Here is a 17,390-nt window from a genome sequence, read left to right as displayed (position 1 = left end):
TGAGCGTGGACCAGGGGCAGACAGGAAGGATGCGAACCCCAAGGGTGCACACCACAGGCTGCCACCCCATATTACAGCCAAGAAGGAAAGAGGGATTTCCACATCACACATCGAGTGTGCAGCAAAGTAGAAGCCCGTGTTTAGCAGGCAGGGCGCCCAAGGCTATGGTGATGTCTGGCCCCGGAACAGTCTGTGCTGCTCGGCGGGGACTTGTGGCCACAGAGCCCCAGCTCCCGCCAGGGTCTGCACAGACTCCCACAGGCCCTCCTGGAACTCCGAAGCATGCTGGTATGCCCAGGTCAGTCCAGCTGAGCCCGGCTGCCTGACTGCGTTCTCCCTCCGTACCACCGTCCACCCTCCCAGCCCTGAGAACAGGCCAGCAGGCCGGGTCTGCTCAGCCAGAACAAAGGCAAAAAGCAGCCGTGTGGCTAGGAAGCGTTGGGCAGGCTCTCCTTTGCTCACTCTCCTTTGGGCTGTGCAAAGCGTGCTGCGGAGACCACCAGCCTCAAGACCTCAACTGGGTCTGCAGTGGAAGAAAGCAACTCCTTATTCTAAGAGAATAAGAAACATCTTCATAAGCATGTGTCCAGCCCGCCACCAGACACAGCACAGGAAAGCAATGAAGGCCAGTGAAATCACGTACAAGTTCAAAGACCTCCCTGGCAGGAAGAGCCACAGCTACACAAAGCGGTGATGTTTCTCATACACATGTATGTCTATTTCATTCTCTCTCTTAAGAGCAATGGTGACTCTAAAAGACACACCGAGAAAGCAGAGGCGTGAGGGGAGGGGAGAGAATAGATGGAGGCTTCCTCACCTGCAAAGGCTGGGCCTCCCGGGCCTGGGTGACCTCAGCCAGTTTCCACCTCCAAAACAGCATAAAAAGAGGCTGGTCCCCGGTGAGTAACCTGACACCTCTTGCCAAGCTACTGAATAAAATGGATTGTTTTTTAAACTTGAAGCTCTGAGCCCTGGTGACAAAGTGAGGCCTCTCCTGCAACTGAGAAACCTTCTTGGAAAAATAAGTCCTGCTGCCTATTTTGTCATCATCCTTGACAAGTAACTGCACTTTGGGATGAGGTGGCTGAGGCCACTCAGTGAAGGCAAGTTAGCGTCACAACTGGGGGGTGCAGGTGCAGAAGAGGGGCTGCCTCTATCCCTGCCTGTTCTGTGCCAGGTCCTCGGGCCGCACGGTCTCAGTTCATCTTCACAACAGCGCATGACAGAGGGTTGTCACCCTCACATGCGAAATGAAGAAACCAAGGCTCAAAGAAGTGAAGTCCCTGCCTGCCGAGGTCTGGGACGGAGTGAGGGCGTGGCTTCAGGTGTGGCTGGCCGGAGTCCCCTCTCCAGCAGACCCTCTCACTTCCTCCCCACTCTAGCACAGACCTCCTACTAACCTCAGCATCAAAGAGCCCCCCAGGCCCCATTTTTTCTGCTAGGGGAAGAAGGGTACCAGCAAGCAATACTCCCTTGGTTACCCTCGTCACTTTCACCTAAACAAAGAGAATGGTGGACATTGCAGGTTCAGCATAATACGCTCAGCAACGAGAGCACGGCTGCCTCTAAGTCCTCGTAGTTGCTGTTTATTGAGCATTTATAGTATGTCCAGTCGCTGTGCTAGGCACTTCACACATGACCTCGTTTAAGGCTCACAACCTTACGGCTGGTATTAGCCCCACTGCACGGATGGTGAAACTGAGGGACAGAAAGGTAAAACCTTTCTCTAGGGTCACACAGTCAGGAAGTGGCAGAGCTTAGACTCAAACCCAGGACTGTCCTGACGCCACACCAGGGCTCTCTCCCTGGAAGGGTCTACACAACCCCCAGCCCAGCCACCCCCAGGGCTCTTCCAAAGCTTCAGACTGAGCAGACACTCACTGAGCAGAAGTCCTTCCCAAGTTTTCCTGACCATGTCCCTCTGGTCGATTGGGGTGGGGATGGGGGTTCTCCCGAGGCCCCATTTTAGCCGTCCAAGCACTACATCCTTTATCTGCTGAGCGTCATTTTGTGTGGTGTTCAACGCAGGGCGTTAAGGCTTGCGGAGGGAGGGGCGTGCCCTCTTCCCTTCCAACCTCGCAGAGTCTTTGGATCCAGAATAGTCCCTTTGCTTGACCACTTCTAACAGAGGCAGCAAACCCCTCAAGGCCTTGACTGTCTTCAGTGGCTGTCGCCCAAATTCAATTCCTCTACTCCCTGTTCCACGACACGCACTGAAGCCTCCTGCATTTCCCACGCCAACACTGTTCATTATTTATCAACTCATATTTAATGAATGTGCTCGTTTAATGGCCAGACAACTTGTTCTTGAGTTTCACAAATCTCAAGTCTGTCTGTTGGCATCCACTCTGCCTTAGAGGGTACATCCCCAAGGACAGGGATAGCACCAATTAAGCCATTCTCCGAAGCACAGGTATCTGCAGACAGAGGCGGTGGATAAATGCCTGCTGCTTGGCAGCCACGGGGGTGCCACGTCCGCCTCTCAACGTGGGCAGCCACCAGAAGGGAGGTCCAGCCCTGTGAAAGGGTTTCGGGATCTAGCCCAGGGCCCGGCCATACTTAGGAAGTGCCCAGGAAACAGCTGCTGAATGTAATGTCTGCTTTAAAAAAACCCAAGACTGCCGAATTCCTCCCTTTCACTTTCCAGGACACGGAAGGGAAAACCACAACTCGGTATTGGAAAAATCAATGCTCCCTCGGACTCTGGATGGAGCGGAGTCTGCTCTCAATTATTCAGGAGCTGACAGACCTGCTCCAGGAACACCAGACCCCTGCTCTGTGGCCCCTCCTCGCTCCCTCCAGCCTTTCCTCAGGTCCATCCCATTCGCATCTCCATGGACCAGTTAGCAAACCACAGGGGCATGAAGCTTTGTCCACAGTCAGCGCTGGCTTCGATGGTCCCTTGGGCAGGAGGCGGCGCTACTGAGCAGCTGCCGTGTGGAAATAGGATGTAATTCCGAACGTCTACTCATCCCTGCTCCCCGGGCCCACTGCCACGCCCACGTCAGAACTGGCTCTGCTGTGGACATAGAGGTTGTTTCTGACAGAGTCCTTAGCAATTTCTCTTTCAGCAACACAGATGTGGGACTATCTTGCACTGGTGCAGTGATTGCCCTGGTCCATCCTCTTCTGGGAAAGCTTTAAAAACAACGTCACAGTTGTACACCTGAAACTAATATAATATTATAAGGCAATATTACACGTCAATTACAAAAATAAAATAGATCACTGTTTATTAAAAAACAACAAGTATACTTAGAGTGTGCATGACAGAAATAAACAGATGAGTACTGTAGAAATCAAGAGAAAATCTGGGGGAAAAAGGCAACATCATAGTACTCGAGAAAAAAAAATTTAAGCGGGAAAGAATACACTCTCAAAATGACTCTACAAACACGATCTCATTTAAGACTCACAAAGTCCACATGATGTAGGAAGATTATCGATGCACCCATTTTACAGATGAGGACACCAAAGCCCAAAGAGGCCAAGCACCGAATCTGAGAGTCCTAGTCTTTCCAGCACACTGCACTCCTAGAGTATGCCCAGGAAAGTTCTCAGAGACGGTCTTACATGTCCTAAATTACTTGGAATTAGCAAGATGCTGAATACTAATGAGTACTTAAATGCTGTGATAATGATGATGACAATGGTGAAGAGGAGGAAAAGGTTTCAATGGCCTCATACAGACTAAAATATCAATTATAACGCATTCAAAATGTCCCCTACGTTAGCATATTTTTGTATCCGTAAGGATTTTTCAGTAGTTTCTCAAACCAGTGTCTTCCCAACCTCCCAGTTTGAACATACAGCAACCAATTTTCCTACCCTTGGCTCAGCAACCTGGGTCTCAGGATCTGCTGTTCCAACAAAACCTCCTAGCCATTTCTTAAGTTACTGGCTGCGGCTGGATTTTCCACTTGACATTGTTAATAGATTAAACTGTTTATCTCATTGTCATACACAGGCCTTTTCAGTTTCCTGCTAATAGATTCAGGTTAGATAAGGATTACAGAAGTGATACTCCCTGAGTTCCTCTCCATACCCCAGCCGGTCTCCTTTCCCCATAGTTATGAGATGTATTGTATTAAACCTACTCTCCAGATAGCTAACTTGCAAAAAGAAAATCTTACACACCCATGTATAGCAGAGGATTAGCCAAACACCAGCTCCTGCACGACTGTGGAAGAAGCACTTAACACAAGATCCTGCTGAATTATACATTTTACGACTCAGTCATCAATTACCATAGAGAAGAAGAAAACAAATTGAGCTGAGCCTGGAAAGAATGTCAGTGTAATTGGAAAAACACTCGCTGGGAACCGCCTGGGGGTGCAGGGACCTCCCCGGTAACTGCCGGGGTCCCACCAACTCTCAGCATACCAAGAGAAGTTGCCAGGTGAGCCGGTGGACGGCAAATCCCTCCGTCCCGGGGCACACGGAAGACTCCCCATAGTGAATGAAAATATTAAGCACTGCTAATATAAAATGTATTACAGCTTCTTCTTGGAAGAACAATAAACAATCAGTTTATTTCTCCTGATTAAATGGAATGGGGGGGCAGGATGCAGAGGACCCATTAAGAAGGGTAAAGAAAGAAAACAACTGTCACAGCCCCCAAAGCCCAAGGCCAAAGTACCTCATTCCTGCCCTCCGGATGCATTAAGACCAATTTTATAAACATGAGCGAATGGACCAGACCACCCTTTCGGCAAGCTCTCCAAGGACAGAGTCTTACCGGGCCTCACAATACATGCATCATCTCTGGGTTAGGCGAACCCTAATCTTAGTCACCAGGTCAATGGAAATGATCTCAATGCCTTTGTCTGAGATGCTGTATCATTTTATTTTCCCTTTCCACCCAGAATCTTACCACAAAAGTAAAATGCTAGATTCACAGGATAACAGTGACCTTCAAGAGGGTGGAGTCTCTTCAGTTGAATACTGGTTACCACCAGGTCGAATGAGAAGTTTTTTCCTACTCATTCTGAGATGGGAAAATAAAAACATAAAAAACAACAAGTATACTTAGAGTATACAACAAGTATACTCCCCCTCCACGCTCCCCCCACCCCATCAAATCATACATACATATGAACTGCAGAGGTTCATCCCGCTTTTGCTTACTGTCTGGAAAATTCGTTGGGTCCCTTGGAAGAAATTCTTGGTAGCAACTCTAGGATTTTGTTGAGGTGCCACTTTCACCACTTTTACTGTCTGCAGCTCCTACTTTTGGTTACTTATAAAACTTATCAGCTGGTTTGGAGCAAAATAGAAATACACATTTCAGGAAATAAAACATGTAGTATTGACTAGCGGCCTGAAGAGATACCTTTTGTTGAATGGGTTTCCATAAAGTGATATCAAGTAAATAAAATGCCCAAGTAAAGCTCAATGGAGGGGAAAGATCAGATCTCTAGGAGTGAATTCTTTTTTTTTGCGTTTTTTTTTTTTTTTTTTTTTTGCGGTACGCAGGCCTCTCGCTGTTGTGGCCTCTCACGCTGTGGAGCACAGGCTCCGGACACACAGGCTCAGCGGCCATGGCTCACGGGCCCAGCCGCTCCACGGCATGTGGGCTCTTCCCAGACCGGGTCGCGAACCCGCGTCCCCTGCATCGGCAGGCGGACTCTCAACCACTGCGCCACCAGGGAAGCCCTAGGAGTGAATTCTTAATGGAACTGCTGAGAAACACACCAGACAAGTTAGTCAAAAGCCTGCGCGTCTTGGCTTACCAGGGAAATGATGATCATAAATCATTCCTCATCAGAGAAAGCCTGGAGGGCCCTGCCTTCCCATGCAGAGCGGTCTTCCCTGCACACACACTGTGAGAAGGTATCGTCACTGACCTTGTTCCCTGAGGCTTGTATTGGTCTTTGAGCCCCAGCCCCATAACTGAACCAAAGGAAACTACACTAGGAAACAGAGACAGAGGGTAAGACCAGCCTTCTTCTCAATGTTCCATGAAATACACTTCAGGAAGCTGTTGTGGTCCCACAATAGCGTGTGAATTCACGGGTAGCCTGTGAATACCGGTCTTTGAGAAATCCATTTCATTGCAGCCTTATTGGGTGAGGCAGAATCATCTTCCAGGATGGTACTGGGTGAAAGTGGCACCTCAACAAAATCCTGGAGTTGCTACCAAGCATTCCTTCCCAGGGACCCCGTGAATTTTCCAGACAGACACTGCCTCACCAGTACTTAAGATGTCTCCTAATTCCACCTCCACTAACATTGATTGAGCCTGTGCCATGTGCCAGGAGCCATCCGAGGCACGTTTAGAACACTGCGTCCCTGAACTCTCATCCCCCACCCCGTGAGGTCATGCCTCCTCTCTCCATTTTTCAGAGGGCTTGCAGGCCACGTGCAGACTGGGATTTCACCCAGGTCTCCTAAACCCCAGTCTGGCACCCCTACTCCTATGGCAGGAAGGTCACAGGAATAAGCAATGAGCCTGCCTTAATTGTTCTTTTTTCCCTTTTTCTGTTCCTCCTCTCCCGGATGACTCGACAGTTCTTTTATGGGTAGATAATGCCGCAGAGCTACTGTCTATCATTCATTCATTCATCCATTCCTTTAACAAACATTTTAAAAACACGTCCTATGTTTAAAGCCAAGGTGGATCGCCCCAGGTGAGTAAGGACTTTATCCACTAATGAAGTTTTTTAAGGGAAAAGAAAAATGTAAACATGACTGTATTGAATACGCTCTGGCCTCGCTTTCCTCACCTGTAAAATGTGGGTATTGGAGAAAATGAGTTCTAAAACCTCTCCCAGACTCAGATTTATATTATGATACTTATGTAGGTTACAGAAAAGAAATTGTTATTTTTTAAATTCTAAGAACAGAGGCCTAATTCCCTAATGAGATCATATTTATATCTATAGTGTCTTTTAGCCCAGGAGACCTGAATTGTCTTTAAAATAATAATACATCCCTGGAAAAATGAACGACCAGGTGTCTTGGGGGAACCACAACGAGATAGTTGATGGCAGAACTACAGTAAGTCATGTCTGACTACAGGATCATGGGACCAGGTTGGACCAGATTCTTCCAGACCCCCAGGGTGGCCTCCACAGTCTAGCAGACTGGACCCATCGGTCTGAGGGAATGCTACAATGCTGAGTGTTTCCATGTTGTTGGGGCCACCTGTAGTACCACACTCCTTAGTTAACTAAGATAACAGTATGCAACCACAGGAGGGCACACAGTCTCAAGAGAACCGGACATACAAAATCCCAAATATTCCAATGAGACAATGGAGGTTGGCACTCTAACTGGCTTTTCACGTTACAAGAGAGTTCACAGTTGGGTTTGTTGCGATTTGTAAACAATGAGCTCCCAATTCATGAAAAATACATCATTCACAACGTCAATTCCACCCAGTCAGGAAAAAATCATTGCAAGGCACATTTGTCACGGACTGGAGGGAACAATGTGTATAGCTTACAATGCCAAGATCTCGTCTCTTATCAAAACCCATAGACCAGGACTTCCCTGGTGGTCCAGTGAATAAGACTCCACGCTCCCAATGCAGGGGCCCCAGGTTCGATTCCTGGTCGTGGAACTAGATCCAGCATGCATGCTGCAACTAAGAGTTGTCATGCCACAACTGAAGATCCCGAGTGCCGCAACTAAGACCTGGTGCAACCTAAATAAATTAAAAAAATATATATATATAGATCCTTCCATGCTGACAGTGTGTCCACAACACAATTTAGAAGAGTTCGTGAGTTAATCCTGAATCACTGATGACCTGAAGTCTACAAGTTTTTTCAATCAAGATATAAAACTCTTACCATTAAATATTTTAAAATTCTGCCTTTAGACAACTACATTGAAACCCGACAAAATAAAATAAGCCTAAACAATGTTATCAGTGCTCCCAGGAATATAAATAAACTACAGAGAACTCATCTAATCTGTAACTACATTTAACTGGCATGTGCCACCAAAATCAGAAAAGTAGCTCGGTAGCAATTTGGCGCTAAAAAGCAAAGTTCTGAAAATGCTTTCTGTAACCCCTGAAATACATTTCTCTAAAAGCAGAAGCCGTCCAGTTTAATATGTTTTTTCTTGTTAAACCTAAAAGCCTGGTAAATCTTGAGCTGTGTTTTTGTGATGCCTCAACACCAATCTCTCTTTCTCTCTATGCCCCACCTTTATTTGAAAGGATTCAAGCTGGATGAATTACTTTTATCTTTGATAAAACGAGGTCTTTGAAGTGACGTTTTGGCTCTGCAGAGGCAAAGCCTCAGTTTCCAAACTGAACTATCTGAGGAGGCCGAAGCCCTCAGAGAACAATGCATTTTTCACTTGTCGGGTTAATGTGCTGGCATCCTACCAGCACAGCCTCTAATATCAATCAGTCTAACCATTAACGAGAATCTTGGGTATTGTACTCATTTATTTTGATGATACTTTTTCAATGTGAAATTACAAAGAACCATTCTTCCAGTTAAGAGAGATGAGAGGCAGATAATTAATGGATCTCAAGGAAAAGCACACAATTAAATGTGCCCAGTTTCGGCCTCGACTGCCCAAGGTCCACACCAAAGAAATCTTGTCACATTTCCAGACACCATGATACGTACTTCACATACAGCAGGTTTTGAATCAAATGTCTGGAATTACATAGTCACAGAGAGTTAGAACTCTACAGGCCCCCATGAGCTCGCCCTCATGCAGAATGCATATTTTAAAAGGAGGAATCTGAGCCAGAGCTGCAGCCCTTGGGTCCCTTTGCCCCTCTGAGTCTTGGTTTCCTCCTTCTTAAACAGATCAGGGTAACACCCAGAACCTCACATAAATGACTAGGGGTCCTCCCAGATCTGAAAAGTCCTGAAGCCTTTCCAGAAAGATCCTGGCTGCACACCTGAGGGGGAAGGGTGCCCCATCTTAAGAAAACAGCATATGCAACCCGAACTCGTGACCCGATAAATCTGGACCTTCCATATTCTCTTCCAGATAAGAATTTCCCACTTAAAAGTACTTACCACCATATTCTTCTTTTTGTTTTTTAAGTAAGTATCCCTCTAAGGCTTTTAAATTTTAATTGGGTTTACCCTCAGATAAAAATTTCACACTTTTAAAAACCACATAAAACCATTTTAAACTGCTCGAATTTTTTTACCATATATATTAGTTAGTTTTTTACTTTAAAAAAGGCAACAAAACTAGTCAACACACAAAAAACTAAAGGAAACAAAATTCCAATGGCCCTGAAAAAATAGTGAGCACCAAGAAGGCAAGGATTTTGTATTATAATTCCTTAAATGTCCCCCAGGTAACTAGACCAGCGTTTTGTTTTGGTTTTTGTACACGATTGATAGTACAACTTTGGACTAAATCAAGAAAACCTATTTTTGGAAGATGCATGCTTATTTTAATTTAGCACTTTAAACCTGGTGTTTCAATGGCCCAGTTACTTTTAAATGGCATAACACAGGGAGGTCAAGAACTGTTGATTAATTTCTAGTTGTCTTAAAGAACAGGAGAGAACACCCTTCTTCCTCAGTGCAATTCGCTTCTGTTCAGATCTCAGAAAACCGTAAATGTGAACACGCCTGAATTTAAGCCATTGAACACAAAGCACGTGATACAACTACTTGTGAGCAAATTTCAAGCGCCTGCCCCTTTACAAACAGACACAGAGGAGCAAAAACTCTGGAACACTATTTCAGAGACAGGCACATCTGAAGCCTGAGCTGTAGGAAAGGCCTGAAGCACTTTGCATACAGCTCCTACCCATGGAAGCAAATGAGCAGAGGCGCTTCTCAACACATTCCCTTTCAGTAAAAAGGCTTCTGCGAATTTGCATAATCTAAATGGCTAAATAAGTTTCAGAGTGCATTTCCAAACAACCTGCTTTGCACTTTGTTTTTTAACTACAGGGACATCTTCGAATTCCCCTACACTGGCGCTGGGACTTCTCACAGTGATGAGCTGGCAGGGAGGCCACACAGCAGGAGAGCTAACCCAGCAGCCAGGCTCCAGGCTTTGCGGGGCTGTCACCTCTGCCGCGCACCTCGTCACACAGTCATGCCTCCGCAGAAGCAAAGAACCGCCCGCGCACACGAGGCATGAAAGGTCTAACTCTGCTCAAAGACACAGCAGCACACTAAAAAAGTGTTCTCAGTATGGGTCTGAAGGTCAGGGGTTGGTTGTGTGACCGGAGGCTGAACATGCAATTTCCAACCTGTGTGTGTGAACGGGCTGCTGGGAGTGTATGTGTGAGGGTGCGTACGGGTGAGGACGGGGTCCCCTGAGTGCGGTGCTGCAGCGTAGACAGAAGCAGCACAGTCCGAGGAGAGGACCGAGTATCGATACTGTAGAGCCTCAAACAGCGCCGGCTGGGGTTTTATCTATAAAACACTGAACAGCCAAGCCAAAAGGCCCCGTCAATCAAGTTGTCTGGCCTTCTGTAGACAAAATATCAATCTCAGGTACTCAAGTGATTTTTGACTCAAGGAGCAGATGTTTTGGTGTCACAGATAAGGCTCCGCCGCAACAATCTGTATGTGAAAAAGAAAACTGAGCGTATCGTGCAAGCAATCAACCAAAAGCTCAAAAGTCCCTAGGATCCCATAATTTCCAGTTGGTTACCCACCCTTCCCCCACAGACACTCCCTATCAGCCGAACATGACCAGAGAGCGAGGCTGGCAGGGACTTTTTCCCTGGCCCTTCTCTGTGGGTGTCTGAAACCTTGTTTAAAGAAGGGAGGTAGGCTGGACCACAGGCAGGCCTCGTTGCCACCTCTGGACCTGTTCGCTACCTTGACACCTCTCAACCCTCTGGTTTCTCAGCTGGCATCCCTCTGGCAAATGAAAAAAAGAAAATTGTCATCTATCATTATTTATCTCCCCTTTAACTCACTTCCAGACAAGAGCCCTTTTCAAACATCGGGACACACAAAATACTTTGAGAGCCAGCCAGTAGGAGCTGCTAATCCACCACTAGAAAGGGCAAATGGAAAGTTGGAGAACAAGTTAAAACAACTTGGCTATGCTGGCTACGCTCCAGGGTATAAAAAGCCAAAGGGAGGACTGGAACAGAGGACCATCTCATAGACCTTTAATTGTGGGCAAGAAGGCCGAGAAACCTGAGCCATTCCTTCAGTGAGAAGCATTTTCCACCTGCCCTTCACCACCATCCGTCCCCTTCCAGGTGGACCATCCCTCCTCTAAAGGTGGTGTGCCCGTGCCAGATGCCCTGTGCTGGCCACAAAATGCCAGGCTGATTGGGGCCAGATTCTGCGTACATATTTGCCTCCCCATCATCAGCAGAAGGCAGAGTCTCATGAAAAGAAATGCCTGGTCTACAAAGATTCAGACTGTGATTTCTGAAGTGGGAGTATGACAGACACATGCTTTGGAGTCCAGAATAACTTAGAGCAGCATGTAGAGTAGAAATATAAAGTTCTCAGTTGCTGTGGTTTAAGTTATTGAGGTACAGCGAATAGTACTTGATATTCAAGATTAAATCGGAAGACTACCTACTACAATAAAATGCAGACTTTCGCCCAAGGTAGCACAAGAACCCCTTACACGCCGAACTAGGAAATTCCCCAGACTCTGGAAAAGCTAAGAGAAAGTCCAGACCTTTTCAGAAGTGCTAGCTTCAACTCTTACATCTTTCATACGATGCTCTGATCCTCCTAAGAGTGAAAACAGCCTAGGACTGAGATGAACTGTGTACAGAAATAAACCCGTCTACCGCCATAGCCAGAACAAGATGTCAGTGTGCTGAATCACAACAGATGCACTTGAAAACGTACTTGAAATGTACCTGTACCAGCCAATGAGCATATCCATGAGGACATATCTACCCTAGGGATATCACCCAGATGCAATTCAACCTAATGTAATGTAATATCCTGTTATTAAAGAAACTATCTGATTAGCTCAAAGCCTAGTTTTCATTTTAATTCATACATCAAACTGTATCTTCTGCTGGCCCCACAAATATTGCAATGTCCTGACAATTTCCTGAGGCTAGGTGATTGTTCACCCAAAAGACCGGCCAATGCCGCATCTGCAGGTTTCAGGGCCCTGTTCCAGAATCACGTCACTCATTTTCCTAGCCTATTAGTAGAGTCTGAGTTAATTCGATGACATCCTTGTCAGTTCTCCTCTGCCTAAATGAATCACAGAATTAAGTGTTTCACCTGATCAGACAAAAGCTACACTCAGCAGCTCTGTTCACTATCTTTGGAGATTCACCAGGAAGCTTTATGGTAACACTCATGAATATTATCTTCCCCAAAAATGAGTGGTGACCTACCAGAGATACCTTAAAAAATGTCTTTTAAGATGTACATGGAAATAACAACAGAAATGACTCCGGTTCACTGTCCAAGCTACAAAGTGCATGGCCAGTGCCTAGGTACCTCCCCAGCAAACACACCTGGAGAGGATTATAAGTTGTGACTGCCCCAGGGCCCTGGTCAGAGTCTTTCTGACTCAGTAGAAGGTAAGAAAAAGGGACACGTGGGCATGAAAGCAGCACAAGTTCTAGAAAAATCTCAGGGCAAGACCTACCACTCTGGGCTTCTGCTGGTCCAGGGTATGCAGGAAGGCAGAGTTGGGGTCCAGGCAGCGCTCGGGGTCACTGGAGATGTCCTCCTCCGAGTCCTCATAGGAGGAGGAGAAGCCAGTGGAAGACGCAGAGGAAGAGGACAGTTTCCTCAGCGGCAGGCCACCCAGAGGGCTTCCCTGCACCTCCTCCAAGGCACCATCCTCCTGGGCACCCATGTCTGTAATGATGACGGCGGGGATATTGCTTCGGCTGCAGGCCTCTCCCCCGGAAGGCTTGTCCTTCTGATCTGGGGAGAGCTGCTCTGGGCTGGGGTGAGCATCTCTGCCCTGAGGCTGGCTTCCCCAAGTCCCCTCGGATTGTACCCCTGTGACACACGTCCAGGCCAGACCCGCTTCTTCCATGGAGCCCAGCCAAACCCTGGAGCTCCCAGGCTGCACACCCACCCTGTCCCCAGGAAGGCACTGAGGTTCTTTCAGATCTTTTGCTTCCCAACAGGGCAAAGGCTCCAGCATTCCGCCAGAGGGAATCCCCGCCTCCAACTCCCCCGGGCCTGGCTGTGCTGAGCTGCTGCCCCCAAGCAAGCCCAGCGACGCAGACCCTTCATCCACTCTGTTGGAGCGCGGCCGTGCCTCCCTGGCCACTAGGGCCCCACTCTGGGTCCCCTCGGAGCCTACTGAGCCCCAGTCTCTGGGCTGCCTGAACCAGCCCGGGGCCTCAGAGGAGTCCGCTGGACTCTGCGCGTTCACAGTCCTCTCCTCTGGCCTTTTGTCCGCTTCAGGCATCCCGGAGCCCGGCATGCCACCGGGCAGATTTCCTCTCCCCACCTTCCCAGGGGGCTCTCCACTGCGGGGCCCGCCCCTCTCTGGGGCCGGACTTGTCTCACTGCCCAAAGACTGCCCCTGACTCTTGGACAGGGCCTCTCGAGGGTACACACCCCCAAGCTCGCGGGCCCTCTCAGACAGCTCAGTGAGGGCTGGGTCCTGTGGATGGTGTGGCCCAGTGGATGTGGCTCTCGCTGCCACTTCTGCGGCCATCGTTATGTTCACTCCGACCAGCCCCAACGGGGGAGCTTGGTAATTCTGAGTTCCCAAAGGAGGAGAAACCCTCTTGTCAACTTCCATAGCAATGGGTGAGCCACAGTGGCGTCCGGCCGGGACCGGCTTTCTCATTTTCACCGAAGCGCCTGGACCCTGAGCCGCTGATCCTGCCGGGGCAGCAGGGCCGGGGAAAGGTGCTACTCCCTCTTTGTCTTTCGAGAGGCGTTGGCTGGGCGTCCCTCCTCTTCTCCGGGAGTCGGCCTCTGAAGTCTCCGGACATTGTTCCCCCCAGGACTTTGTCCTCCGCCCCTCACTCGGAGCCAGGACCCTTCCTCGGGGCTGACTGATGCTGCGGAAGGGGCACGGGGAGGGCGATCGAGCCCTGCCCAAACGCGGGCTGCGGGGCGCTTGAGCGGCGGAGCTCTGCGCCTGGATGTGTGCCTCGAACATGCCCACTTTCTGGTTCACCTGCACGTTCTGCAGCTCGCGCTGTAGGATTCGAAGCTTCCTTTTGGCCTCCTCCGGCCCCGGAGGGGAGAGGGTACCGGTGGTCACCACCTGCTGCCCGTCGCCTCTTAGGCGACCCGCCCAACTCGGGCTGCCCACGCTGCTGCCGCTGCCGCTGCTACTATTCAGCCTGCGCCGGCCACTCCGCCAGCCCAGGGGGCTCCCGGGCTCCTCCGGCGACGACTCGGCTGCGGGGAAGAGGAAAGAGGAGCCACTCCCGGGGCTGAAAACGCTGCCGGGGCTCAACACGGCCCTCCTCGGCGGCGGGGGCGTCTCGCTGCTGCTGGGCCGAGGGCCGCCGCCGCTCTTCACCTGGTTGGCGCTATTCATGATCACCAGGCTGTTGAGTGCATAGCAGTACATAGCCATAGTACTGGGTCCGCCGCGCTGCCCGCCGCCGCCGCTCCTGTTCCGGCTCCGCCGCCGGCGCCTCCTCCTCCCGAGGCTCTCGGCTCCCGGCTCAGCCCCAGAGGCCCGGCGGCCGCGGCTCCGCGCGCGGATGGGGTGGCATGGCCTGGGCGTTGGGCGGGGGGCAAGACCGCGGGCTCAGCCCCCGCCGAGTTCCGTAAACAACAGCGCCGCTGTGGAGACACAAGGAGAAAAGTCAGGACCCTAGAGGGCGGGTGCGGGGGACGGCTAGGGGACTAGGACTGGGATTGGGATTCCCCAATCTGTCGGGGATCGGTGCCACTGGACATCTTATCTACAGGGGCTGTGCGGCACGGCGAGGACACAAACCCCGGGGGCCCTCGGTCGCCAGCTAGGTTGTGGGTGCGTTTTCCGAGTGCGCTCCCACCCTTCGCCCCAGACTGTGATGCGCTTGAAGGTCCCTTCAAATTCCAAATTCTAAGAGTTGCCTCCAGAGCCGCGCGGACGGGCGGGGGACTGTACAACCACTTGATTGCTAAGCGGGCTATGTGCGGGGCGCGGCAGATTCCGAGCTCTCCGAGAGTGAGGACACCCCCTCCACCGTCTCTGGGTCCCCTCGGCTTTGCAAACACTGGTTGCATCGGGTATAACGGGGCAGCTCCCCCCACCCGCCTTGGGCTTCAGGATCTCCTCGCTCCACCCTCTCTGGCCATCAGGGACCGACTCGGAGGGAACCTGAGCTGGACCTGCCTTCCCCGGTCGCTGCCTGAGCCCGGATCTAGGAAGACCCCCTGCGTGCCTGCCTTTTACCTTCCTGACCCTGGCCTTGGTGCTGTGTCCCTCGGCCTACGACGGCCTGGGCGCGCGGCGGGGCCGCAGCCTAGGCATTTTTCAGCACTGGCTTTGTCGCCAGTCCCCAAACAAGTGTGTATTGTGAGTGTGGGTGCGTCTGCGCGCGCCCGGGGCCGAGGCGCTGCTCGTCCCCTGTACCGGAACCAATACACGCCGCCCCCCCGCACGCTGTCGCCCCCCGCGTAGGGGTGTGTGTGTGTGTGTGTGTGTGTGTGTGTGTGTGTGTGTGTGTACGCGCGCGGACAGCGAGTCCGCACTCCGCACACCCTGTGCCGGAGGACGCGGCTGCCTCTGCGGGCTCCGGGACCCTTGCCCACTCGGAAGGACTCCAGGGTGTGCATGGCTGCAGCCAGGCGGAAGCCCGGGCTCTGCAAACCTCCCGGGGCCCCGCTCTAAGCCCGGAGGCGGCGCGGCCGAGTGCAGGGCTTCTCCGCATCCTGGGCAGCCTCGCCCGGCGCCAAGCCGGCTGCCCGGCGGCCGGAGCCCGTGGACGCCTGCAGCGCGCCGAGGTAGGCGGCGGGGAGTCAGCGGCCCGGAAGGCGAGCACGGGAAACGCCGAAAACTCGCTTCTCCCTCCTCTCCACGCCACCCTCCCCAATCAAACCCCCTTGCCCGTCTCCCTGGCCCACCTCTCTGCGCCTTTTCAGAACCCGGAACCCTCAGATTCGCTCCAGAGCAGAGAGAGAGGGGAAAGAGGGTTCGGAGGCGAGAACCATTAAAAAGCCGCCAAACTTACCTACAATTGCTCAAGATTCCCGCGTCCTGTGCAGACTACATGGCCCGGGGAAGCAGACCTCGAAGGAGAAAGATGGCTTTAAAAGTAAAAAAGCTCGTAAATGGTTTCCTCACTTCTTTTGGAAGACAAAAAAAAAGGGGGGAATGGGAAAAAAGAGGGAAAGCTCCTTGGCCGGGGCGGGAGATCCGGGCGGTGGCGACGCCGGCCGGCCCTGCACGCCCTTGTGGGCTGTTGAGATACTACCCCTGTCAGTGTCTGCTCCCTGCTACTTCAGTGTTTGTTCAATGTGCGATTAAAAAAAAAAAGTTGGGGCGGGGGGGTTTGGGGTGGAGGAGGGAGGAGGGAGAAAGGCGGGGGCTTGGGGGAGGAAAGCAGGAAGGAAGTTGTGAGCCTGTCTGGGGTTGAACTCAGCGGAACAAGTTTTTCTTTTCTTCTTTTTTTTCTATTGCTTGGCAAGACCGAGGGAGGGAAACACTTAAAAAAAAAAGTTTCCATTGTTAGCTAACAACCAAAAAAAAAAAAAAAAAACCTTTTAACTTCTGCGGGTTAAAGATATACGATCCATTTTCCACACCCTCCAGTGAGCCTCGCTGACGGCTAGCTTTATGAAACATTTTTTGAAAAATGTTTTTAATAAAGTTTGAGCGTGCATTTTAAGCAAAGCAAATCATGGGGACTTTTTTAACATTTAAAACGGGCTAAAGCCTTATATAAACGGTTTGTGTTCTTGTACACAAATATGCAAATTCGAAGAAGGTACTTTGTGGGCACCTCGTTGCAGAGTTGCAGATTTTAAATGCTTCACACTTGTATTTTGGAAGACTGGTTGGGCTGTGAGCTGTTGATGGTTTTGCAGTACAATTGCTAGTTGTATAAACACGCCTTCGCACTGCACAGTTTTCTGTTACTAAATGCACACAGCAAATGTGACATTGGCATATTTTTGCACTCAGTTCTCAAGGGTATTTTAAGAAAAAGGATAGTCCTGGAACTGAGAAGGCCTGAGACCCCTTGCTCAGTCTCCTGCAGCTGGATGATTTTCAAGAGACTTTTTCCCCCAACATCAGCAATTACTACTGGGCAGGGATCTTACCCCATTTAAGCTCTGGTGCTGCAAGTGTGTTTTCCATAATTCCCTAAATTCTACACTACAGAATTTAGTGGAAACAGGGAAAACACAGCTGCCAGGCTCAGGAAATGTAAAACTCTAAAGCCTGAATCAGTCCTAATAGTCTTATTAGCTAAAATTTAGATGGAAATTTTGACTTTGCTTGTGGCAAACCCATCTCTTGCTTGTTTATGTAACAATACTCTGTGAGAAAAGCTGCCTGCTGCTGCATCAGAAAAAAGACTC

The 17,390-nt window shown here is 50.2% G+C and overlaps 1 protein-coding gene across 3 annotated transcripts in view; it reads right to left on the bottom strand.

Moving 5' to 3' along the window:
• Positions 1 to 16,239, bottom strand: part of ITPKB (inositol-trisphosphate 3-kinase B) — a 96,760-nt gene extending 80,521 nt beyond the window's left edge. The window contains exons 1-3 of one of the 3 annotated variants that reach the window (XM_059997374.1): positions 16,037 to 16,239; positions 12,538 to 14,660; positions 8,394 to 8,621 (exon numbers count right to left, since the gene is read on the bottom strand). In XM_059997374.1, coding sequence (XP_059853357.1) covers positions 8,508 to 8,621; positions 12,538 to 14,448 — 2,025 coding nt within the window. In that variant the 5' untranslated portion in view covers positions 14,449 to 14,660; positions 16,037 to 16,239 and the 3' untranslated portion in view covers positions 8,394 to 8,507. Of the gene's footprint in view, positions 1 to 8,393; positions 8,622 to 12,537; positions 14,661 to 15,258; positions 15,384 to 16,036 lie in introns of those variants that run through there. The other 2 variants (XM_059997356.1, XM_059997363.1) reach the window with 2 other exon arrangements.
• Positions 16,240 to 17,390: the final 1,151 nt, after the last annotated feature.

Source organism: Delphinus delphis, chromosome 1 (genome assembly GCF_949987515.2).
Source record: "Delphinus delphis chromosome 1, mDelDel1.2, whole genome shotgun sequence".
Classification (NCBI taxonomy): Eukaryota; Metazoa; Chordata; class Mammalia; order Artiodactyla; family Delphinidae; genus Delphinus; species Delphinus delphis.
The sequence above is the reverse complement of the archived record's forward strand: the minus strand, read 5'-3'. Positions and strand labels throughout refer to the sequence as shown.